The 27,111-nt window shown below is 37.2% G+C and overlaps 1 protein-coding gene and 1 long non-coding RNA gene across 3 annotated transcripts in view; one reads left to right on the plus strand and one right to left on the minus strand.

Moving 5' to 3' along the window:
• Positions 1-2,895, plus strand: part of LOC131982005 (uncharacterized) — an 80,245-nt gene extending 77,350 nt beyond the window's left edge. The window contains exon 8 of the long non-coding RNA XR_009395341.1: positions 1,311-2,895. This is a non-coding gene — a long non-coding RNA (uncharacterized LOC131982005). The remainder of the gene's footprint in view (positions 1-1,310) is intronic.
• On the minus strand, positions 6-26,973 carry tapt1a (transmembrane anterior posterior transformation 1a). Of its 2 annotated transcripts, XM_059346559.1 has the most exons (15): positions 26,773-26,973; positions 22,928-23,058; positions 20,859-20,977; positions 19,469-19,501; positions 14,973-15,135; positions 14,669-14,804; positions 13,986-14,083; positions 13,649-13,718; positions 12,107-12,187; positions 9,777-9,886; positions 9,606-9,665; positions 9,434-9,502; positions 9,148-9,224; positions 6,669-6,838; positions 6-715 (listed from the first exon to the last, which is right to left on the minus strand). In XM_059346559.1, the coding sequence occupies exons 1-15, from the start codon at positions 26,960-26,962 to the stop codon at positions 411-413; spliced, it is 1,812 nt and encodes a 603-aa protein (XP_059202542.1). In that variant the 5' UTR covers positions 26,963-26,973; the 3' UTR covers positions 6-410. The 2 variants fall into 2 exon arrangements, with proteins under 2 accessions (XP_059202542.1, XP_059202543.1); XM_059346560.1 differs by lacking the exon at positions 19,469-19,501.
• Positions 26,974-27,111: the final 138 nt, after the last annotated feature.

The following is a 27,111-nucleotide window of genomic DNA, read 5'->3' on the forward strand; positions in this document are numbered from 1 at the left end:
ACGAATTTGGAAGTTTGTTTTCTGGCTGCTGAGCAAACTGAGAAGTTTCTTTTTTTCTGGTCCCCAGTGCTGCTCAGACAGGAAGTGCTTGTGTGCTCTCACATACACTGTCTCACACATACACACACACACACACACTCTCTCCAAATACTGAACCATCCTCACACTCACACACGAACATGACAGTTCATCCAGTCACACTTTCTCTGCAGAAGTTTTCTGTGTAAAACTTCTCGACTTTAGGCATCAACAACAGCAGGCTGGTCTATGTTCACCATAGTTGTGTATTGCCACTGACTTTAATAAATACTCAGCTTTCTGCTGCTGTTGGCCTGGACAGCGGGGCTGAAGAGCCCTCTACTCTCCGTCTTTCCTGAGTGGTTAATCGCTACATCAGCGGCTGCCGCTGGTCAGTCGATGCGGTTACCACAGATTGTGAAACGGTCGATCTCCAGCAGGTCTTTTTTGGGAGTCCTGTGCTTCAGTTCAGAGGCTCCCTGCGCCCCGCCCTCCTCTTCTGTGGAGAGTGAAGGTGCAGGCTGATCAGGATCAGGTGGTGGCGTTGGAGGACGGGCAGCTGGTGCATCAGGAGCAGGTTCAGTGGACGGGGGAGGAAACAAGTCAGACCTGGGAGTTGGCTGGGTGGTCACAGAGGAGGGAGGTGGTGGTGGTGGGCTGCAGGGTGTGACAGGCTCCTGCTCCATATTTGGTTCACCTGTAGAACCAAACAGACGAGTAGATTTTAGGTTACTCAGCTTATTTTTTAATGACATTATCATATTTTTATGGCAACATATACAGTGACATTTTTCATGATAAATTTATGGCATATGACACTAACATTTTTATACATACTATACTATTACCATGATCCATGTACTATTACAAAGTGTTTTTAGGCATTTTTGGACAAAGCACACCATGACCCTTTTCCGACAAAAAACTTTTTTTTCTGTCAATTTTTCACATCCCATATATTTTTTCTGTAATTTCTGGCCATATTATGCTCTAACATGTATCAACAGGCTATAATTTTAATTATAATTTTAACATTTTATGCATTTTAAAATGATATATATATATATATATATATATATATATATATACAATTTACTATATATACACACAAACTACTATTGCCATGATCAATGTACTACCAGATAATAGATTTTAAAATACTGCTGCTGGTTTATTAAGCACTGAATGGTTTAGGGCCAAAATACATTTGTGACATCAAAACATACTATGATATGCTTTTTTAAATTATTATTATTATTTTTTTTACATTTTCTCCTTTTGCTTTCCTACAGGTACCCTGTAAGTGGATGAGAAAGAAGACATTTTTTTCTAGATATTTTTGAAAGAGAAGAGGAAGAAGTTACAGTCAGGGATAGGGTAATGAGCTGTTTACGAGCAGCACTTCTCAACCTGTTACAGAAGAAGTGAAAGTGTTCTGGCTTGAGTGACAGGAAGTGATTCAACCTGCCAACGTACACCCACCTGACTGCTCAGTTTCAAAGCAGCACAGAGTGAAAATAATGAAACACAGCCAGAAAAAAAGGCTGAGATGGGACATTAAGAAGCACAGTTGGTTCTTATCATGACTCCACTGCATTATGTTAAGAGAAAACACTGCATAGCCCTTTTCACTTTCAGCATACAGAGTTGATTACATTAGAAAAACCAACCAAACAGAATAATTCATCATATTAGAGAGAATCGAGCGAAGCAGCCTTGGATATTAACAAGGCCATCCACAGAGACAACCAGCCCAGCTGCAGGCTATCTGGCTACAACAAACTTCCAATTCTTACTGGAGACAGAAAACTGAACTGACACTTTTACTATACAGAAATACTGTTTAAGTACAGCTTTAAAAAGAATTTTAGACCTGATTGAGGCAGTGAACAAAACATTGTAGGCCAACTGGATACTAGAGAGCATCAGGTTTACATTACCTTCAGTTCGGCCTGTATAAGTCAGTGGGGAGAAATTCATAATAAGTCATGCATGTTTATGATTGTCAATAAATAAACAAGTTTACACATCTCTCACTTCCCTTGTTATTTCTTTTCCTGGTTCAGTTTAACTTTGATATATTTGCTCATGCCAAGATCAGACAAGACAATATTTTTGTCTCTTGAGATGTGTCAGATAAAGTCATACTTTTTCACTGTGACTTGCTCTAGAGACACTGCAGAATATAGATTGGACCAAGGCCAAATAAAGTTTGCAGTTTTTCCACAACTTTGACAACACTGTAAATCAGTCAGGTAATAAGAAGCAAATTCACTGTTCCATGTGGCCACAACAACAATATCATCTTATGATTCATCATTTAACAACATCACAAAAGTCATAGAAGCAGTCCAATTAGCCAAAAAAGAAAGCAAAATAAATCTATAAGTCCAAACCGAGCTTGAGAAAATCCCAATGCCTTATGTTTGTAGAATCAGCCTACATCCTGTACATCTGATCCCAAATCAACTGCCACAAACAACTAGATCAATAGCCAAGCCCGAGGACCAAGAAAAATAGCAAAAAAGTGAGTCAAGTTTTCAGACTTGAAGGGGGCATCCACATTACTTTACCAGTCTGTAACTAATTTTTCTGATCCATGTATAAACAGAGGTAAAAGGATCTTAACTACTAGGAATATGACACCAAAAACTTTTTTTATCAGGTTTTGTTACCCCCAAGTGACCATTAATTAATGCAGGATTATTAGCAGAAGTTATTTTTTGGAGTTTTCTTCTGAATTATGTTAGTTACTTGGTTAGTTGTTTTTCTTTTAATTACACCCTTTTGTCTGGGCTTCATCATTTACATGTGTAAATACACTGTTGTGGAGTCCTTGAGGCTGCACATGATAAAGGGTTTAGCAGAAATGTTATTTCCCAGTCACATACTGCAGAGTTCTCAACTTTTTCTCTGGAAGATATGTGAGCTTTAATAAAAGTTAACTAACATATGGGGCTAGAAATGGCTGATATGAAACCGCTCATTACCCATTTCTGCCCTCTGGACAAAAACATGCAGTATAGACGGATGGCATATCTAATGTTATGTGAATCCAGATCATTGTAAAGACAAAGACATGCAGATGAACATAATTGTGCAGTGAATCCACTGGAGCAGCAGGTAAAGCTGGAGGCACAGACGTAAGTAACTCAATGTTAGAAAAGCGAGCATGTGCTGGAAGGTAGCTGGTTCAAATCCCAGCAGCTGAATGTGTGGGAAGCAGAAGGAGACTCACATTAATTTCCCACAACCTCAAAGTGGTTATTATTATACTCTATATGTTGGAGAGTGCAGCCTTAAGCCTTGTAGCAGCTGCTTTCTGAGAAACCAGATTCATTTGAAACACAGGCGCTGGTAGTAGCTTTGATGTTTGATATGACATGATGCACCATCAGGATCTTTGTCATTTTAAAGCTCCTGGCTCAGAGCAGCAGGCGGGTCTGTGGCACACAGGAGAAAAGATCTGCAGGGATTTGGCTGCGGATGACAGGGAGATACTGCCACCTCCAAATCAGTGTGTCTGATCGTACATGTGTGTGTATTTGTGTGTCTGTGTCTAAGGTACAAGGCCTGTTTAACACTTTGTCAAGATATTTACATGAATGTTAATTAACAGGATCCTTATGGAAATGTTGGAATGAGGTTTTGTTTAGTTGTTGAAATCTGGCAAACTGGGTTGATATCTTTGACATTACTGCCTCAAAAGTCAACTACGACTACAATTAACATGAACAATTAACTTTTCTTGATAAGTGTCTTGAATAAATTCTATTTGATCAATTTTCTATCATTAACTAATTGACTTATATTTGACTTTATATAACTTTAGTTACTTTATTGTTACATTACTGATCAAATGTACACACAAGTGGAGCAGAATTTGTACGGTAGATAAATCCAAAAAATAAAAACGGCAAACCTCATATATAAAGATGACTGTAAATTGAATCTCTTCAGTTTTGTGATGGCTGTTTGGACAAATATGTCAATTAGAATATGCATTTTCACTACTTTATGACTGTGGCAGATCAATCTAAAAATTAATTGTTGGTTGCAGCCATACACACAAGACCTCATGACAATATACTGTGCTTTTACCACAATACAAACAATGAGTATTTAGGTTTACTGTTTTATAGACAGCTTTGATGAGCCTCTTGGATACAATTTCAAATTTGTTTTAACCTCTAAAGGGTTTGAACTAAACAAAACATCTTTCAAATAATAGCTAGATAGTCTGGATGACTTAAAGCTATAATGTCACAAGTTTGATTTCTGCATCACCACACTGAATGTTTCCATCAGCTGCCTAAAGCTGGACAATGAGCTCCTACCTGCTGACAATTATGTCTGGATACAAGTGTCAGCTAAATGCCTAAGATAAATAAATAATACATTATGTAGATTAAAATGTCAGCTAAATGCCTAAAAATGTTAATATAAACATGATTCTTCTCTGAAGCAAGGTGAGTTTGGTGAAGACAAACACGATTTAAATAGCATGTAAATTACTATTTTCCACCTTAGTGTGAGATATAAACAACAGTGCTATGCCTTCTATGCATTTGTTTTATAGAGATCATTGCCAGACATCAACTGTTACATTAGATACATAATGTCAAAGTGCAGAGAGACAGGAGAGATCAGTGTTTGAGTGGGAGGCAAAGAGCAACATCTATATTATTCATAAGAAACATTAAATCCCAGGATGTCTCATTTAGTAGATATCTATTTCTGAGAACCACCAGGATGCTCTCTCAGGTCTCGACACTTCTCATATCTCCAAAATAGGATGCAACCGCCCAAATCAATAAAATATTTCAAGCCGATGTTCTGTGATGAAAAGCTTTTGTGTAGAAGACATTTTCACTGCTTGCACAGCAGTTGCAAAAACTGTTTTAACACGTCTATGCTGCATTTTCAGTATTTAGATCCCAAATCAAAGTGTTGTGTTAACACTGCATAATGACCTCGGCTGAGGGCTCCTCCAAATTCTCTGAATTTTTCATGCTTAAGATGTGAGTGCACAATGTCTACTGTACCAGCATTTATTTTTGGATATTGGTTTGAAATGTATTTATATAAAATACAGTTGGCTTAAAGTCGTGTATTAACAGCTAATTGCATGCATTTAATCAGTTAACAAAGTGCTAAGCTTATCATTAGACTACTGACTAGAACGAAGAAAAATGCATTAACAGAATAACATGACAAATACAAGTGTAATTATATACAGCAACTTAAACATTTCAGAATTAATTCTGTTTTTTCTTGATTGTACGACACCTCATAGTTTCACATGGTGTAATCGATGAGTAGGTTGGAGAATTATCAAGCCTGGGTCAACCTGTGTTCCTCTTTTAAAATAAGTTAACGTACTACATAAATATCTTATTTTGTTAGCCACTTGGGGGTGGCATAAACAAGCTGTTTGAGACCAGGAGCCGGTGCCCGGTCGCAGCCGGAGTTTTCAACTTGCGAACCAGCTCTGAACCCGTTTGCCTTTACACAGGCTCTAGAGCCACTTCATTGCTAACGTCTGTATTTCTCCGCCCTCTCTGCAAAGTATAATAACAACGGCAGACTACATGTCTCTACTCATCTTGATCTCTATGGATGCCGAATACATTATTATTAAGATTAAGATTAATTACTTTATTAGTCCCACAATGGGGAAATTCAACCTCTGCATTTAACCTATCCTTTTTTTTTTTTTTTACACACAAGTGACCACACCTTGCAAGGAGCAGTGGGCGACATATTGCTATCACGCTAACCCTAGCCCGTATCAATCACATTGCAGTTAAAAAATGTGGTTGATACAGGCTCTTTTAACGGCACTGAGTTGGTCTTGTTGGTCAGATAAGCCCGCCCTCAGGCCCTGACGTAGCAGTTCGCGGTTCAAGACCAGCAAAGAGTTGGTGCCACTATGGAACACATTTTCCCGGCCGGGAGCCGGTTCTTTGGTGGTGGAAAACCAAAGAACCATTCTCAATTGGGCACTGGCCAGGCTCCGCCTCCAGTGGAAAAACCCTTATGGTGAACTTGTTAGCAAACAATCGCTTTACACATCCAGCAGTTATGCAGCAACATTATCGTTCATTTGCACTTGGTCATTAAGCCTCCACATGATGAAAGTAAGCACAGTATTTACTCTCTTTAAGCTCTCTTTTTGGTCACTACCAACTCCTCACGGAAACATCTGACTGTGTAGCTGTCAAATGCTCCACAATACTTTTTCTGAAAAAGGAAACAAACAACTATAGTTTCAGTGCTTGAGACTATGAGGTCGCCCCACCAACTGTACATTGGACGTACAAGAAAGACTTGCAACAAAAGATTAATCTAAGAAGTTTCGGGATTTGGTTGGGTTTTTAGATTGGACGCCTTGATTACTTTGTTTGCTTTTTGCTGCAAAGCATGCATTGTACAGTCAGGGGATTTTTAGAGATAACTTCCTGCAGACAGCTGCCTGCCTTAGCTAAAAGTATTGCTATGAGGGTGGTGGAGTAAGTAAAGTTACAACCAGAAAGCTTAACAATGAGCTGAAACCAAAAAGCTCCATAAAAAGGCAAGAGGAGCTGCGACAGACAAGCTACAAGCAGTTTGTCAGACAAACATCAGCTCTGAAAAAAAAAAAGTGGTACCTGAAGGTGTGGGACATCTGGCCTGGTCAGCTTTGCTGGGGGTTTTCCCAGAGGAGGATGGAGTGCTGGTGGGCCCCTCAAACAGTTTGTCCTCCATGTTGGCCCTCTTAACGTAAACACACGACTTCCCCAGAAGCACAATACTGTTCAACACTTTCAGTGTAACCAGCCTAAAGAGGGAGAAGACGGCTGATAAGAGAGGTGCATTTCTGACTGAAAGAAGTATCTGATACATCACACACTCACACAGAGAAATAAAAACTCTTTAAAAAATACTGTGGAGTTTTAACTGGCTGCTGGACAAATTAATAAAAAGAAAAACATGATAACGTCGTCCCAGCTCTGATGTACTCATTTTTTGATGGCAGCTTTCATTTGTAAAATGAATGATCATAGAATATTTTAGCATGTCTGCTATCGCCGTTGTCTGTCTCTATGTGTCAGCCCTGTGATAGCCTTGTGACCTGTCCGGGAGGAACCCCGCCTGTCGCCCAATGCCAGCTGGGATCAGCTCCAGCTCTCCAGTGACCCCAGTTTGGATATCAGTTAAGGATAATGAATAAATGAATGAATTAACATCTGCTATCGCTTCTGGCAGCCAATGTATTAAAATATTCTTTTTGAGCCTTTTTGTCTATTTGGTTGATGGATTCAGTGCCAAAATGAGCTGATTTTCATGAAAAACATATATCTAAAAAAAATAATTTTAGTCATAATTGAACAGCCGATTCCATCTTTGTTACTGCTTTTCAGTATTACATTCAGTGATGAAGCAGAGTTATAACAGTGTCTTGGGCCTCAGTTATAATGAATCTCCTCTACCATCTGGTTTCAATCGACACTGTTCTCATCCCACCACTGACACCAGGACGTTGATGCGTTTCTGAGCTTTGCTATGAGCCCAACCTCTGACACTGTGATATGAAAGAGACAGACACATTTGGGTCTGTGGACCACTGCTCGCTGTGACAGGGCGTTTGGGACTCAGAGCGTTGTCAGCATGGTTGAGTCTTTGCCAAGGCACAGCGGTCTGTTCCAGCCAGAGTTATTTTTAAATCAGGGGGTGGGGAAGGCCAGAGATGGCACTGGAGATGACAACATTGTATTCTTCACCCTGAGGGAAACTCTTCAATGGTACAACGAGCCCAATGGGATCCGCCGAATGAGAGTGAGCGAGGCAATCAGCAACTCAGCACAGGGAGAACGTGAGGGCACAGTGTTTATACTTATGTAACTGTGTGTGTCTGTGAATCTCACTGTGTTTATTACAGCGCCTGCATGTGTTTGTGTGACTCTGCCATCATGTCTGTATATAGCATGAGAGTCTGTGTGCATATTTAACACACCATAGTTTAACTAAAACTGTAAACATTTAAATATTCACCGATAAATGCCTAAATGACTGCAGTGTTAAGATGACAAAATATGGAAATATAGACTTTGACCTCAATTTCAATGGTTTAAGGCTGAACTTCAATGAGAAGAGGGAGGGAATAACAACGTATCTTATCACCAGAGTAATGTGCATGAACAACCAAAATCATTTTCAGCCTTTAAATCTCCTCTGGAGCTACATTTTTACAGTCAGATTAAAATGCATGCGGCATATGTAAAATGAAAATGCCAAGTTCAGTGTTGAAGTACAGCATTATAAGGCTTAAAAAGCTCCCTCAATATTAGATGCTGGGCAGGGTGATCCACAGTAAAATTATGTAATAACTATGGGTGATGGGCTACACGGTGGTATAGTGGTTGCCTCACAGCAAGAGGGTCGCTGGTTCGACTCCGGCCTGTGGCTCTCCTGTGTGGAGTTTGCATGTTCTCCCCATATCAGCGTGGGTTCTCACAGTCCAAAAACATGCACTGAGGTTTAATTGGTGACTCAAAATTGCCCATAGGTGTGAATGAGAGCATGGTTGTCTGTCTCTATGTGTCAGCCCTGTGATGGTCTGGCAACCTGTCCAGGGTGTACTCCGCCTCTCGGCCAATGTCAGCTGGGATTGGCTCCAGCCCCCCACGACCCGAGTGCAGATAAGCGGTTAAGCATAATGAATAGGGCCGGGACTTTAGTGCGTTAATTAAGATGAATTAATTACACAAACATTAAGGGTAAAGCTGCCGTTTCTCTCCCTTGCTGACAAAACACTGGCAGCTCTGAGACACACTAAAAGATTTACCAGGAGGTTAGTTTTACATTTTGCGGTTTGACTTACACCCAGAAAAGCAAGCGGGCCAAGAGAAACCAAACTAAGCGAGGTGTTTTGTCTGTCTACTGATCTCCGCTCTGCTTCAGCCCTATGGACAGCACCACGCTTAAACACAGAACGAAAAGCACAAAACGAAAAAACAAAGCATAACCTGGATGATCAGTCAACAATAGGAAAGACCTGACCAATCAGATTCAACTGTGTAAATTCTTACAACACCCCTAGTAATAACAGTATAATTTAATTTGAAAGTAGAGATTTAAGAGACTTACCCGAGATAAAAGAGGAACACACAAGTGTATGAAAGAGCTCCCTGCACCTTCACGGACGTCATTACCACTCGGATGAGCTGTTAAAATATTAAAAAGCTAAATAAATTGACATTCCAGCATGAGAAATAAAGTATAAATTAAAAGAATGGTGAGAACCAGCAGGCAGCGATCCTCAGCATATGGCATTTTGTTCAAGTTTGTAGGAAGTTCTGACTCATGTTTATGTGCTGATGACTAACTTTTGGTATTTATTGCCTGAACAGCAACAGAGTGCAGCCTTTCTTACCAGAACAGCCAAAGGCAGAGGGATGAAGCCCATCCTCCGGGCCACTGAGTCACTGTAGTCTGTACAAGCCTACACAGTGACAGACAAACACATGTTACAGCACTCGACAAAACTGTTTGATTAGCTGTGTAGGCTCAGCGCTGGTTATGTAAGTGTAATGACAGTTGCTTACATTTTTCTGTCGACTGCTGACGAGATCAAAAGCCAAACTGGCTCGGTATTCACTGTACACCTGCGAAAGACGAGAGACGAGAAGAAGGATGAAGCCAACAAGCCAAAGACAAAGCCCCACATACAGTATTATACTACTTAAGACATAAAGAACATCAGGTTTGGTCCTTACATCTGCAGTGATGTCATTGAATTTGGTGATGAAAGCATGTTTAATGACGTCAACAGCGACTTCAGAGGTGACGACCATGAAGACATCAGGAAACAACACCCACAGGTGGTCTGAGGGAAGAAACAGCACAAAAAGTCTGTGTTATTATATAAATCACTTTTTAATGTATGAGAGTCCTTCGCTGGATGTTTTCTGCATTCCACCCACAACAAACCACAAAGTACAACTAGTTTACTAATGTTAACCACAGATTTCATTGGCGGGTCGCTGTGATAGTCTCATCAATCACAAGGTAGCCAAGCCCTAAGGCATACCCTGCTTTATCATCTATTTTTCCTCTACATGGGACCATAATTAACAAAATGAACACCATGCGGTATTAAAGAGGACTTGAAGCTAACTACCAGTTTAGCAAGATTTAAATATATAACATTGTGTATGGTTGACAAACAGTAAATCAGAAGTTCATAGGGGCAGTGTACTTTTTGCCACTTGGGTGTCTCCAGTTGATATTGGGTGCTGTCCAGAGGATGAGGAAATGAAGGATGACACTCAGTGTTGGAAATAAATTCAATAAACTGTAAACGGAGGCTTTCATTGCATCCTTGTTGCTATGGTTACTACCAGCCAGTGCATCAATTTAGGGTGGTGGACAGACAGTTGGGATTTACAAGGTGTGCATTGTCAGAAAACAGATTGCTATACTTGTATACATTTCAACAGCTTTGGCTCTCATTTCATCCATTTTAACTCTCAAAAAGTGTTTAGCAGGTAATTTGCTGAGAGCTGGTGCTTTGCTTCTGTATAATGTAAACAAAGTAGTACAGGCACCACAAATGTGTCATGGAAGATAAGTAAATTACTGGACTTGCGATTTGTATCCCTCTTTGGCAACAGAAGGCTGTAGCTCTGCTAGTATTAGCACATCAATGTTGTGATTCCAGCTGACAGGCCACGTCTGTCATCTACTGTGAGTCTGGCTTTGAGACTGACAGGAGGAGCAGAGTGTTTTCAGATGGCTGTCACACACAAACACCCAGCTCTCTTCCTTCACTCTGCTCAGTCTCGTTCACTGTTTGTTACAAGAAAGAACGATCCCCAAGGTGTTGCAGTCGGTCAAACAAAACAAAAACAGGAGGAAGAAAAGATGCTCAGCACATTTTTCTGAATTTCTAAACACTGACTCTTCAGCTAGGGTGGCAAAATAACTTTAACCATTTAGGGAGTTTTCTATCTGGGCAAACTTGGCGAGCATTTACTATAATAAAAAACTATAATTACCGCCTCACAGTTAAAAGCCTCCAGCAACAGGACAAGTTACAGTTTACATACATGTCTGTCCAGACTTTAATAATATATGTAGTGAAGACTTTAGGAAGGAAAATATAACAAGGTTTTAAGTGTATTTTTTTTGGCAAAATGGAAGTTATCACTCTGTTAATATGTATGATTCCAGTTAATAATTTCCACTGAGAAACATCCAGTCTTCAATTAGAGACTATTCATACAGAGGAGTAAAAAAAAAAAAACAGAGAGAACTTTATCACAAGGTGCAATTACAATAACCTCAAGCTCAATATCAGCAAAACCAATGAGCTTGCTGTGGACTACCAGAGGAACAGGAGAGGACATAAGCTTGTAGCAATGATGGTAGACAATGCTTCAGATAAGAACAATGCTAAAAAAAAAAATCTAAAAATTGGCTGCTTTACACACAGGTTCAACCTGGCAGCACAGAAGATCTTTACAATTGCCACAGCACCCAAGATGGGAAACTCTTTCTGTTCCTCAATTATAGTGTTAAATAATGGCTAGAAAAAAACATTATGATGTCACAGTGAGGTTGACCTTTGACCTTTTTAAAAAAATAAAATGTCATCACTTTATCTATTAGACATTTGTGTGAAATTCTGTCATGACTAGTGTGTTAGGGTGCAGATTAGCATTGTAATATGAGGACAGATTGTCCTATTAGTTTTCAGGCTGCAGTGTAACTTCACTGATAAACCAGAGAACTGTTTTAGTTGTGTCATTCTAAATTTTGCCACTAAGACTTTAATTTTTACTGCAAATGTACATATTGATCTCCATCTTCCATCACATGATTACTAATAACCACATCTGTCAGAAAGACATGGCCAAAAAAGTGTTTTATGAGGTCAAAACCTTCATCCTTTAATCCGAGCAGATATGTGTGCCAAAACTGAAGACATTTCCTGAAGGCTTTCTGCAGATATTGCATTCCAGAAAACGGGACAGACGGATGAGCATCCCAAAAATGCCTCCTGCACGCTTATTAAAGTGCAGTTCAGGAAAGGACAGATGGTTACCTGGGTTCCATGAAAACTGCTCCATGTTCCTGAGACAAACGATGAGCAGGAGGACGTAGCTGGTGAACCGTTCCTTGATATCTGTAGAAAAAAAATAAACCAAATTTGTGAATGCAATCTCTTAACTTGGTTAAAGAAGTTTTAACATTTAAGACACAACTGCAGTAACGTCACATTCATCCACATTTGGTATCTTCGTTCTGCAGTTGTGTGTTAAAGGAAGGTGTTGAAGAAGGTGTAAAATGAGATCTGTCAGTTTTACTGCGATGTGCTTTGCTAAAAGGTGCGATGAGAAAAGACTAAAATAAATCACTGTTACATTCATCACAGCAGCATATTATAGTCACAAGGCTATGAATCTCATCAAATTATTGCATGCTATAATCATCCATGCAGTATAATTTAAAGACACAGATATAAATGTTTAGCATGCCATTTTCTATGATGATTATATTATGCTAGTTAGGACCAAGTTCAGCCGCATAAACAGGAAATCATCCATGATGTGATTGAACATCAAGAGGGAAATGGCAGCTGATTAAGGCTTATTGTCTTCTGCTGTCATTAGAGACTAGATTAGTGATTGAGATAAAAACATGGTGCCTCGGGGAATCAGAAGGGAACCGCACAACACATTTATTATCTCTGTATTGTTCAACTGCCAAAGCCGAATGGACAGCTCTATTAAATGTTTGTATATAAATAAGAGAAATAAACCATTTCACTTGGGTTAGTCCTTGTTTTGAATGTTTTTCCATTTCAGTTTAATGCTTGACATTTTCCTAAAAGACTAATATTAGTCATACATCTATCAAACAGAAACTGGCAATGTTTCAGCTACATAACAAGATTAAAATATGCTTTTTGAAATGAGTGTTTTTTAACAAAAAGCATAAGGTCTTTAAATTGCTTGTTTTGTACAAACAACAGGACAAATCCTAAATGTATTCTATTAATGATATGAGCAAATCCTCACAACTGAAAAGTTGGAAGGGTTAGGGTTCTTACCAGAACAACCAAACCCTAACCCTTACCGTTTTTTTTTTGCTTGGAAAAATGTCCCAAATCATTATCAAAGTAATAGATGGTGCATAAACTAATTATTGGAAATGTAATAAAATGCGGGATTTGATTTGAGAAAAAAAAGTATTTCAACAAGTGACAAGATTTTTTTTTGCTTTGCCATTTACAACTCATCTAAAGAGAAAAATTATAGAGAATACTTGTTTGTAGGTAATATTAATTGAAGCACAGTTTTCCCTTTTTTTACACCCCGTAGCAGTGAAGCTCATGGAGCAAATGATGATCACGGATCTTAAAGTGTAAATAGTATAAAATAGAATAATTCGTTTTTAATTTTTTTAAGCGTAAATTCCTGACTGACACCGTCACACAAGAAGTAAAATAATATGAAACGCAATCATTTTACAAGTTCTGAAAAAAAAAAAAAAAAGAAGTCAACTTCTTCGTTCTTCTGCTGTCTTTAACACTTAAATTTCTGTATTAAATGTGTGGTTTCTGATAGGAAGTTGAATATCTTACCACTGTTGGACATTTGGAACAAGTTGTTCTTCTCAAATTTCTTGAACACACTTCCTTTGATCTCCACAAACTGTGAAACAACAAGGAAGAACAAAAAAATAAATGCAGTTAGCAGCATTTATGATCCAGAAAACACAAGACAATCATGTTGCAGCTGCAACATTAATGTTTCATCACCAGCATGACAAGTTGAATTTTTTTGGGATACATCTACAAATTATTTAAGTTAAATGTAGCACATGTGCATATATTTTGCTCGTGCAAGAGAGGAGCTGCTTATAAATACTATATCTTGGATTGCATACAAATGTTTATCTGTGAATCTCCGTGCACTTACGTTGTTGGACATCATGATGGTGAGCAGGGACTTGTTGTGTGAGTTGAAGGCAACGTTGAGGGTGGAGGCTTGGACCATGATGAGGATGGCATGAAGGACTGATGGACAGCTGCTCAGGAAAACAACTGATTTAAAACACATTTCAGCAGCTTAATACTACTTCAATAAAGCTTAATTTAAAAGAGTATGCATCTTAATAGTTAAACAAGAGTTGCTTTATAATATTCTTGTGCAAGACCATAATGTTAAGTAAAAGTAATTTAAATCTACTAAAATCCAAACAATAATTAATAGAGAAAGACTAAGTACACACTGTAAGCTCAAGAAAACAAGATTTGAAAATACATTATATTGCACGGAACTCTGCTGGTTCAGGCCCTTCTGTCCAACCTAAATTACAACCTAATTTCTGCCTTTTAGGTCTGTCCTATCTGTCTCATTGGAGGAAAAAACAAAACAAATTTCATTCTGGTGTCTGTCAGCCAAGTGATGCATCACTTAAAAGCCTAATTTATCTTTTTTATTGGTCATATGGCTCACAGAGAAACAGCTTTGGGGCATTTTATGAGACTGGCTGTGTGTCATCTGTCAAACATAACACAGAGGAAGGAGACACCCAATATCAATCACAACATTCAAATAGACAACCCTATTTCGGCTGTGGATTTGAACAAGAAGGATACAGACGTAAAAGACGGCCATTAGGAAGTGAGGAATGACTCCTATACTGTCTCTTTTTCGTTCTTTGGGTTCTGTGGCCGTCCAGTAGAGAGCGTCCAGGATGTCTTGACCGAAGGAGGAGAAGAGGCGGTCAGCCACCTTACAAAGAAATAACAGATAAGATCATAAGTTAAGAAAACACAGGTTTATTTCCCCTTACTTAAATGAATGCATATTATTATTATTATTACTATTTTTGAGCTAGCTTCTGCAATTGTACATGCAGTTATTTTACTACCAGATGTGAGTATATAAAAAGTGATGAACCTCCAACATGTTGTAGATGATGTAGAGTTTGATGACAGACTGCCCTCTGATCAGGTGGTACATCATGGAGTAGTCGACATAATGCATCATGGAGAAGCACAGCACCATGATCAGACCCTTCAGCACGTCACAAACCTGCGCTGGCTGCAGCAGCCGAGACCCGCTGGCCACACACAGAAAACACACAGAGAGATCAAATTATATTTGTATTGAATACAGGAACATATTTAATTAACCTTGCAAAACACTGTCACATACTTGAACACATACTTGCATGCTGTCAGTGCAGTATATACTGCTCATACATCACCTGGGTAAACAATAAAATGTGCCTTTGGTACCCAGATGTAACTTATGTGTATGCTCACAAATACACACATTTTTATCAAGTAAAGTTATGACAATGACTTCAGCATTACTGACTTCAGGCTCTGAAGGATCTCGGCTATTCATAGCATGCGAGGATACAAAAGGTCAACACAAACAGGGGTAAATAATTTCTGTTCAAAATGAGATATGCCACATGAAGGAAAAGGCTACAAATAGTGATAACACAAAAACACAATATGAAATATTAAAGTTAGTATCTTCTTTATACCAAGTTATCTAATTCATAACATTTATCTACTTTTAATATGTTTTTGTTTTTTGTTCTATGCTTCCGCTCTCATAAAGATTAAATCTTTCTTATCTAGCAAACGGACTACAACACACAAACAAAGATTAAATTGTGTCTGAGCAGCTATCTTTATAGAAATATTTCAGTTTTGACACCAAAATGGGTGCAGCATTGTGGACAGAAATGTTTAAAATGGTGTTGGGTGGCAGAATACACTATAAGCTGTCACATACTGCGAGAACAGCAAAGCATGTCTTTTAATGTGTTTAAAACGTGCAGCTTTCATAATTAATAGCAATGGTTGGCAGCCGCAGCTTGGGATCATGTTAAGAGGAGGGCTGACAAATCCATAGGGCCTCTTATTTAGTATTTACTATGACGGGAATAACCGAGAAGAGCCAGAGAGAGCTTAACTCTAAGACATGTCTGCATATTTTACATGTCGGCTGTTAGACTGGACTGTTGGTCCACAACCACTTCTAACTAAAGCAGGAAGAATATGTTTCATCCACTCCCCACACACAGGCAGTCACCATATTTAAAATACTGACTTATCGAGCTTACCAAAAATGATCATTGTCATGGCCAATTATTGTAAGGTATAGCCCGTTTTGATGACATGCCTCACCAACATTTTAGGCAACATGATGCCATAAAACAGCAGGGTTTTCCCAAACATCTCCCAACTATTATCACACTGAACCGAAATAAAACTGAAAAAAAAACTATGCTGAGGTTAACAAAGGTCTAACTGTAGAGGAACTGGATTGGCAATCTATTGTTTCTTCAGGATTTAATGACTGTCAATGCCAAATGGTAAATATTCATTTAAGTTAAACAAGACAGATAGTCCATTTTATTTATTTATTTGGGATATTTAAAGAAATAATCACATTCCAATAAAAAATTCTGGATATTATTGAGAATTCAAAGTTAATTGCTCTTTGAAAGAGTGTACATTATTGTAAAATATCATATCAGGGGAACTAAATTCTCTTAAAATTACAATAATATGGTTTATCGCAATTATTTCTGGGACAATATATTGTCCAACAAACTAGTTGTCATGACAGGCCTACTGACAATAAATCACAACTTCAATATTCACCAACCATTAGATTTCCTTTCAGAAAAGGAACCTTCTACTTATTATGTATGTTTTTTTATGACACAACCCTGATTTAAAAACAATTGTGACATACATTCATTAACTAATTAATTTAGACAATATAGTAGTTTATGTTCAAACTAATAAACTTTTTAAACTTTTGTAAATATACTATATTGATGCATTCAATATATTGTGATATACTGCAGTAGTGCAAGCAAGTGAATATTTTGACATTTTTTAAAACTACACAGTATAAAGAATACACCACCATATGCATATAATCTGAGTGAGAAAATATTTTTTTTTTATGTAATCACTGAAATCTACATTTATCTCAGTCCCTGCAACATTAAACATTACAGAACTACTTTCTGTGCAATCTGTCTGCTATGAGTCTTTGCATATAAACCATTATTTAAAAATCATTACAGTGTATTTGAGAATTGATACAGTATCATGATACTCAAGTGAATCAATATTTCCATGCATCCCTAATTGCCACAAACTATGCAGCATCATGTCTCTAATTAGCAGCCATCTCTCTGAGTATTGTACAAGTTGAAGCAACAATTCTCCACTAAATCAATATAAACCACACAGACTATTATTTAACTAACTCACTAGAAGCACAAGACATGGAAGGACAACAATGAGCTACTCTAACAGCCATCATTACCTTAATTTACTTTAGTGGTTGTTGATTAGTCTTGCATCACAACAACAGGGCTACTCCTCCTCACCCTGCTACACTTTTTTTTAAAACATGAGAGAGGAAAAGAAATCATGTTTGAGATAGAAGAAAAGGGGGGCTGCCAGGTGTCGAGATGTGGACTATTTTAGGAGCTGACACCAAGCAAGAGAAAGGCGAAGACGGCCTGACTTCGGGAAGATGTGTAAATGAGCTTAATTAAGCATCTTCTAAATTGTGTGCAGCTGAACACAGCACTGTGCAGAGGACGGGACGAGGTAAACATCTGGGCCATTTTGTCCAAAACATGGAGTCAATCATTGCCTTCATAGAAAAACAAAAGGATTGTCGGGGTTTAGTTTGAATACACTGAATTTGTTTCCAGGAAATATAGTGATGAGGTGAACTTAGATAAAAGCCATTAAGCCTTGTTGTTTTCGTTCATATACATAAATGGCAAATTACAAAAATCAGATAAAACTGTACTATATAATGTCAAGGTAAGGATTAATAAAGCATATATTTATCATGTTTTTTTCTCCTGAGGCTATGGCTCCATCCAGTGGTCACATCTGAAGTCATTCATGTAAAAGAGGCATGGCTTGAATATAACAACAGAAGCTTGAGGGCTCCTACAAATGACCTATTTATAATTTAGTTTTTTCCCATTTAATGTGAAGTGTTTTGTTCAGTGATCAATGTATAATTATACAAGAGATAGATAAATAAAGGCTTAGTGTACTAGGACAAAGCATACTGAGGTAAGAGACTCAATAGACAGGATTAAAAACATATAATAAAATAGGGGCGCTGCTGAGCTAAATGTTAACTGAGAGAAAAACGAAGTGGGAAAAACAATTCTGGTGATCCATTTATTAATAAATAGTTTTCTCTCCTGTGTTTACAACTTAAGAGTAGGTGGGAAATAAGGGCTTGCCAGGATCTTTTTTTTTTTTAAAGAAAAGAAGCAAACAACCATAAAATGAATAAAACCCAAAAGGTTTTATTCTCATTGAAACAGGAAAGAAAACAATTAGATCAGACTAAGAATTCAGGTTTTTTGTCACTTGCCTCTCAGAGCTTCTGTAAAAAATAGTATAAACAAAACTTATTATAATATATAAATTATATAATTATCAGTTTATCTTTTTATTAACTTAATTATTTAGTCTATAAATGACAGAAGAGACTAATTTCGATGTCTAATTTCCTTGAGCCAAAGGTGATGTGACATTCAATATTTTGGTTTGAAAAGCAAAATCTTAAATATATTTAATTGGAACCTGCAAATATTTCACATTTTGTGCTGCATAAATGATTTATCAATCACTAAAATATTACTGGTTCATCTTTTGTGAAACATATGTTGATAAACAGTAGCTTTTGTATTCAGGTGGTTAAGGTGCCCATGCATCTTATCACCAACATGTGCAACACACTCAGAAGCTGCTGGCAGTGGAGCCTGTACAAAGCAGTCCTCACTATCTCTATTCTACAAGCATTATCTCCATGACACACATGAATATTATGTATGTTTCAGTGCAGTCAGCCTTGTGCTGCATTCCAAGTAGCCACCACTATGTGCCATTCATACTGTATTAGGCTGATAGGAGACATAATACTCTGCACAATAAGAAGAAGAGAAAGCTTAGAGAGAGAGTGTGGGAGACCTGCGGCCTGTAGAGCAGCTGGGGGTATCTGTGCAGGGAAGGTGAATACATTTTTCTCTTCCTCAACAACAGCTGACTTATACAAGACAGATGAGCCCCGAACTGTTCCTGGGGAGCTGTACAGTAAGCAGCCCTCCAGTTTAAGCATGTGTAGCCAGATCACTGACAAGCAACACGGTGATCAGAATGAACATGCATTCTCAGCAAGCCTTCACTGGATGAAAAAAATCAAATCAAATTAAAAACACCCAGGAACCAACATGGCTGCTCTGGAAACATGACGTGAGGAGCCAAGCTGTGTATTACCAGACACAATGAGGATGAAGAGAAACTGGTGAATGGAGGTGGAAGCCGGTTCAGGACAGTGATAACACTCAAGATAGACTTTATAGGCTTTAGGCAGCGTACCTGCTTCTTCTGCAGTAGGGGCATGTGCGTGCCCTGCAGGGGGAGGAAGGCGAGGGGAGAATAAGACAGAGGGTGAGGCGAGGAGGAGGACGGGTAGTGTCCATCAGAAGAGGTTCAGGTATGCGTACTGCACTGCTTTTCAGTGGCGGAAGAAGTAGTCAGATATTTTACGTAGTCTAAAATTTTAAAAAGTAATACTACACTGCGGTGTAAAAATACTGTTACAAGTAAAAGTACTGCATTCAAAATACAAAAGTACAAAAGGATTAGCATCAAAATACACTTGAAGTACCAGAAGTACCAGAAGAACTTTAAGTATTCAATATATAGAAAAGGAATAGTATATATATTGTGTATAACATATTACTTTAATGTTACAAATGGCAAATGTGGAGCTTATTTTAATGTCTTAACCGCTAGGAAACTTCATCTAAAATAATACATTATAATTAATTATTTTGATTATATTTTCTATCAGTAATCTAAATCTGCAAAGTAACTAAAGCTATCAAATAAACCAAGTAAAAAGTAAAATTTTTACAAAAGGTAAAAAGTAGCATCTCGAAACTGATAAATACAATACTATAGTAAAGTATGTAGTCAATTTCACCACTGCAAATTTGATACTTTTTTGGACATTTTGATCAATTGTGTGTTCAAAGTGTACCCGCTGTTAATGAAAACATATCTGTATAGCAGAGAACGAATTTTGAAGTTGTGTTTTTTCTCATTTTCCAGATATGTCGTACAATCCCAAATCTATCAAGACAAACACTACTATAATTAATTTCTAGACTTTCTAGATCTTTATAGAAAAATCTATAGGCCCACAGAAACACAGCAACATAATCCTGGTAAAAGGTAGATCAGAAAATTGATAAACCTCAACAGCTGATGTGGACAGAACTGGACAAAAAAAACTAGACAGAAACCTTAACCAGAATGCCTTTAGGCCTATTTTTACTACAGATATGTTCAAAAATATAGTATGTGCTGCCTTTTTATAGGGAAATACACAAACAATAGTCATAAACTGGTGACATATTACTGCAGTTGATCAGCATCATTATGCTTTCTTTCCCACATTTGAACATAGTTTACTGCATAGAATGTGTACATTTGCGGTTAAAAGTAGCAACCAATAGTTAAGAAAGAAACAACATAAACATTTCTGTTTTTGTGCAAGAATTAGCCACTATGTTTCCTTAAAATCAAGAAACCACAAAGGAAGATTGCTGCTACTTCTGTTCAGATTTATACCTGCTGCTTTGTGATTATAACATTTATTGTATGAGGGTTTATGTTAGGATTTTTTGGTGGTATGTAGGTATAATTAAGTGGTTTTCTTTGGTATGTTTGCTGGTAGGAGATTGTGTGTTTAGACTCTAACCTGAAGCCACAGCATGGCAGAGTGAGGAGGCGCAGCATGGCCAGCAGCACCCTGAGGGGCAGTAGGGTGAAGACATACAGGAAGGCGTCCACACACAGGAAGAAGCCAAAGATCATCAGCTGGCAAAAGACATACAGAAACACCTCCAAGTCAAACAATGTCAAAACCTTCAAGTTAAACATTTGTTAGAAATACCATACAGCCTGCAGACACATTCACTCATGTTCAAGTGTGTCTCTGTCAAAGGACAAGAACAATATAATAAAATAAGATAATGGAAAACAATGAAAGAGGATCATATGGAGGGAAACCGTTTCCTTAGATTGCAAAATTATTTCTAGCTGAAAAAAAGAACTTCTCTTATTTTACGAGAGAGGTCACATCTATTGGAGGAAAAGCCTAATAAACTACAACATGTGACACACAAAAAAAATAAAACTTCTAAACCCAACTTTGCAGCAGACACATACCTTCTGAGTTGCCCGCAGACAATGAGCCATTGCTGTGTCATTTTAAAAGTAAGTGAATTTAAGTCAGCTGCTGTTTTGTTGCTTCCAACTGGAGCAACATGAAGCCACTGAGGAAAGTTTCAGTAGAAGCTGGTGGGAGGGTTTGTCTCTCATTGGTGGAAGAGAAATGTGACTTGTCAGTTGCTTATGAAGTTGGTTAGTGCTTAACATAGCGAAGTCACTGAGCGAGGACCTTTATGTTTACACACATTCCTCTCTCGCCCCTGAGGGGAAAGCCAAGCCAGTGAGAGCTTCGTGCGTCTGGGCTTACTTGTCTGGATGTATTTTTGCAGAGACCTAACTCTCGAAACAACAGACAAAGACACGGAGGACGACTGCCTTAATCGTCTGATTGTGTGATTTTAAAGCATATATTGGGTCAATCTTCTAAATTGGTTACATGTTAACCTGTGTTTTTATATATACTGGACTATCATTTTAGGCAGTGCTACTGATGGAATTTTATTTTTAATAACATTTATGAAAACAAGATAATCGAGATAAAATAATTATTGTGCCACATTCCCTCTCTCAATGATGTTTTTGTTTTTATCTTGTGTTGAATATAGCCTACCAGATGTTGAATATATGTTTCAGTAGGGTGTGGAAGGCCTTCATTTTGGTTGTATTTATTTTTATTGTATTATTTGTATGTATTGAATATATGTTTAGTTGCTGTCAGGAGGTTATGCCATCACTACAACATATTTGATCCAATTTATTTTGGTTTAATTTATTATTAATTACTTATTTATATTTATTGCTAACATGTTTTGTAGTTTTAATAGGTTGTGGAAGTGCTAGTTGAGCTTATTTATTTGATTGTGCATATATATATGGTTAATTTATTTTATTTTTTTTAACATTTTTTTTTTTTTTACAATTGTTCTTTTTAGATAAATGAAAATTTAAAGTACAAGAAAATCCACTGTTAAAAGTGTGATCATGACACAATCTAGCAGCCCTAATGAAATTTCTAACAAATTCCTAGAGAGAAGCAGCTCACATTTCAAATGAATCCACATTTCATGTTACAACACTGTCATCTGGTGGCTTATGAGGAGAACAACAAAAACAAACTGGTGTGAGTGAACCACATGGCAAAACAACATTTTGTTTTCCATTACTGATTAGCCTTTGATTGTTGCTTTAATTAATTAATTTGTTCATATATTTCCCAAAATAATGAAAAATACATTTCAACAGAGCCTAAAATTATTATTTAAATTGCAAACTTAATCTGACCAACTGCTTATAAAACACACTAAGTTTAATTTATAATGTAATTGAAAGGAGAAAGCAAGCTGGGGATAATATGTTGATTTAAGATTTAACCAACAAATCTTTAGTATTTTCTACTTGATTAACTACCAAAAAATGAATTGAGTTCATTATTGGAAAGGAAAATGTGCAGAGGGAGTAAAAGGTTCAGGACTGACTCAGTTTGACACAGCTATGTGTTGACTGTGGGCTGTAAACTGAATGAAATGACAGCAGACACATTGAGAAACAGAAAAGATAAAGAGGGCAGCTGATTTCAGGAGCTGTATGATGAAGTACCTTCTCCAGCTCCTTGGGAATACGCATACATGTGTAAACTCTCTCTCTGCGCTCGGTGTACTTTGCCTCATTGTGCTCCAGGAAGTAGCCTCTGGTTAGCTCTGCGCTAATGAAGCGTGTCAACGACGGATCTGGAACAACATCAGAACAGCGTTGTTACCACAAGGCTATTGTCTGCAACAATTACAACCACAGCTATCAACACAATGAGAGTGCCGGCGTTTTGAGTGTCACACTGCAAAGTGAAAGGGAAGGAAACTTCTCTGGACGGTGAAAACTGGAAGTTTAAGAATATTCTGAGCCCACTGTTTGATTGAATGCACCTGAATGCACCGTGAACACATCTTTAAAATAGCTGAATATGCACAATAAACTTTTTTTGTGATATACAGTTGGTTCTGTTACAAGATATTCATTTTAGTTTAATAAGCATTGCAGGAGACTGTGAAAACCAGCAAAAATTAACATTTGAGGGGTTGAAAATAGAGAATTTCAGCCATTTATTGTTTTAAAAAATACATATATTTTTCTGTCAACTAACAATTTGCATTGTAAAGACTACATACAGTGTTTAAATCAAGGAAGGCCTTTTACATATTCAGCACAACTCAAAATCAAAACCTAAGACTAAATTATTGCATTGGAAATCCTTTAAAGTAAGAATAGAAGCTCTTCAAATTAATATGTGATGTTTCTTATTATAATCTAGTTTAATGGATGCAAAACAATAATAAATACGTGGGAAAATAACGTTTTAATAGTAAACAGGCTGGATTTGTTGAATTGTTCCAGTCTGACCTCATCCTAAATGCCCACCATACTGTGCTTAAATTATTTCCACTTGACTTAAACCTGTGAGACTATGTCAAACATGTCATGCTTCATAAAATGAAGACAAAGATGAATTCATGTACGTTAAACATCACATGACCTAACAGTGCAATGTTTGCTCAACAAGCAACAGTTTTTCTGTTAAAGTGTAAATCGTACACTGAGACTAAACACAATGGGGTTTGAGGGGGTTAAAGCAAGAAAATTTAAGTTAATTTAACACAACAAACATGCATGGATTACTTATATTTTAATACAATTATTATTATTATTATTTTAATTATTATTATCTTCCTCTGGTGCAAATTTGCATCCTGTCTCAGCTTCAGTTTCTTTAGTATTTGTACTTTATACCATCTAATATTTACTCAGCAGTGTGTACCTAACAACAGATGTGGCCGTTACCTGATTAGATCAAGTCACAATGTACCGGGTCAAATGAGGAAACATGGTAAACCAACATCTATGACTCAGTAAAGTTTATCTATTCTACTTGTATATATTACCAGTGCAAACACTTATCATATCACTCATCATAGTTATTACAAAACCTGGTGTCTCAACAGCATTTAAATACAATTTTAATCTATGACCCATCAGTTTCTGTGACACTAGAGCACTGACAACAAGAAATGACCAGAAATATTGGCAGGCGAGGTGTCACTACAGTAGGTCTGCAACTAATGATAATTATCATTATCTGAAAATCACTCTCTCTTTTAATTGATTAACCATTTTGATTAACTATTTCTAAAGATCCTTCGCTCCTACAGCCATCAGGCTGTCTCATTCTTCAAGAGATTCTACCAGACTAACTGAATTTCCCCTCGGGGATGAATAAAGTAATTTTGATTTTGATTTGATTTGATTTTGTCAATAAAACGATGTGAGTAAAATTCAACAATGCCTTGTTTAATCCGACCCCAACATATTCAGTTAACCATGCATATGACATTACATTGGAGAAGCTGGAACCAGTGCATGTTGCCTGAAAGATAGCTGCAACTATTGATAGATTTTTAATTTAATGAGTTTTCTGTCTATAAACTGATCGATTAATCAAGTAACTGTGTCAGCCCTAAACTCAACTATCAAATCCGGTGACCCTTTGTGTATTTCTGGGGCAGTGGTGGAATGTAACTTACTTACTGCATAACAAGCACTTTTACTTTTGATACTTTAAAGTACATTTTGATATTGGTACTTCTGTACTTTTGATTAAGTAAGAGTTTTGAATGTACAACTTTTACATGTAGTGGAGTCATTTCGCAGTGTGGTCACATTCATTTTCTTTATGTCACAGTTTGTGATATCTCAAGCATGATTAAAAGGGTCTGTAGAAGCAGCACAGCTAAAATTAATCAAGTCACAGAATCTGCTGGGTGACAAAACTTTCTATGTGGTCCACTTATAGAAGTGGACATTTATGATGTTTTAAAAAAAAAAAAAATACTACCCCTAAATGTCAAAGATCTGTGACGTGACATATATATGTTACAATGGGCGTTTATGGTATTTTTGTTTATATTTCTTATTTTAAAATAAAAAAACTAGACACATTTTCTGCTTACAGAGACACAAATTTGCCTTTTTCTTTGCATCCCTACAACATTTATCAAAATGGTGACATTAATAGTGCTGTTAAACAACAAATTATTTTTCAGATTAGTTTTTAAATAACAAAATAATAAATTAATAATAAATAAAAACAAATAACAATTTGCCTTTTTGTTTGCATCTCCATGACATATATCAAAATTGTGACTTAAATTTGTTCAGGAAATATGGTCAGAACAAAGTTAAATGCAATACAGGACATCCTGTTAACGGATTAGAATTGTTAAATGGGTTTAAATTTAGCCTCGTAACAAAATTAAGCTTTTTGAAACTAGCTACTTTTTCACATTTCTGTTTCCAGTCACAGCCACATTTAGGAGAAGTCACTTCACCACACCAGGGTGTTGAGTATATGTCGCTTAGGGATTTTAATGAGTTAACCCTATAAAGCCAAGTGTATCATATTTGATACACAAGTTTTTGAGACCTATACATCATCAGTGTGATATTTTTTTCCTGAAAAACCTGATGTATACATGTGTTGAAGAAAAAAAACCGAGCAACAAATTGCACAAAAATACAAGATATAGCAAAATTTATATGCAGGTTCCACTTGTGGATCAGTCATTGCTACATGAAAACTTCATATAAGCAGATGTATGATGTTGTGTTATATGGAAAAAAATATTTTGCATGTTTGAGGAAATTGTTAAAAGAAAGTAAAGCCTTAAAAGGTTAAAAATGTTGGGTTTTATATGTTTTTGTTAGTTCAAGAAATACAAACTGTGAGCAACAAATTGCACAAAAAGAACTGATGTATCAAATATGGTACAAATTAGAATCATATATCCCTATTGTTTTTGGATTTTTTTTTTTAAATTATCTGTCAGCAGGTTCAATAAACACTCAAGTTTAAAACAAAAAAAATTCTGGCAATTATTTAGTGGTTCAGGCTTTATAGGGTTAAGGTGAAGCATAAAGCTGAATATGGGAGATTATAGAAGATTGAAAGTGTTTGTTACACGGCTGTTAGCATGGGTTCTTATGGGTTAAGCCACCCTGTAGTAAAAACTGTGGTAAGATAGTGCAACTTGAACTTTAAGCAGCCATGCAAACTAACTTTAGACATTACTACAGCAGCTAAACGGTGAGACAGAGCTAATTTTAAAGAATGACTTCATTGTGTTAGTATCACAGCTGTTTTAGCGACAGTTCGTTATTAGCTAACTAACGTTAGTTAATCAATGTAACGCTAATTAACAGGCGTTGACAGCTGTGACAACATAACGTTGATCTTAAAGCTTTTCTTACTTATTCTAGCTGTCATTATAATGTCATATTAACAAGCTCACTACGATAATAAAGCTAACAGTCAGCAAACTAACATAACACATGTGATTCTCCGAACGTTTTCAGCCGTAACGTCAGAAACGTCAGTTGGGGGATCCAACGGTTACCTGCTGGCCGCTCCCGTTGCTCCCTCCTGACAGCGCTTATATCGTAAAACCCCAACGTTTCTGGCAGCTCCGGTGTTATACCGATTTTCCCGGACTTGTGCAAGTCATCCCACGGCCGTTTCTGTCTTTTCTTGAGCTCAATTTCTGCTTCTTTCTCCTCTGACAGCTCAGTCCCAGACACGTCCGCCATCTTTACTTTGGCCGCCGCGTCGCCCTGTGCAACGTCACCGCACTGTGGGTAAAAACAAACGACGTCACAGCGGTGAGCGTCAAGAGGGAGATTCAACCTTTTTTTATTAATAAAAAAAGGTTATTTCACCCTGTTGAAATAATCGCCTA

Source organism: Centropristis striata, chromosome 12 (genome assembly GCF_030273125.1).
Source record: "Centropristis striata isolate RG_2023a ecotype Rhode Island chromosome 12, C.striata_1.0, whole genome shotgun sequence".
Classification (NCBI taxonomy): Eukaryota; Metazoa; Chordata; class Actinopteri; order Perciformes; family Serranidae; genus Centropristis; species Centropristis striata.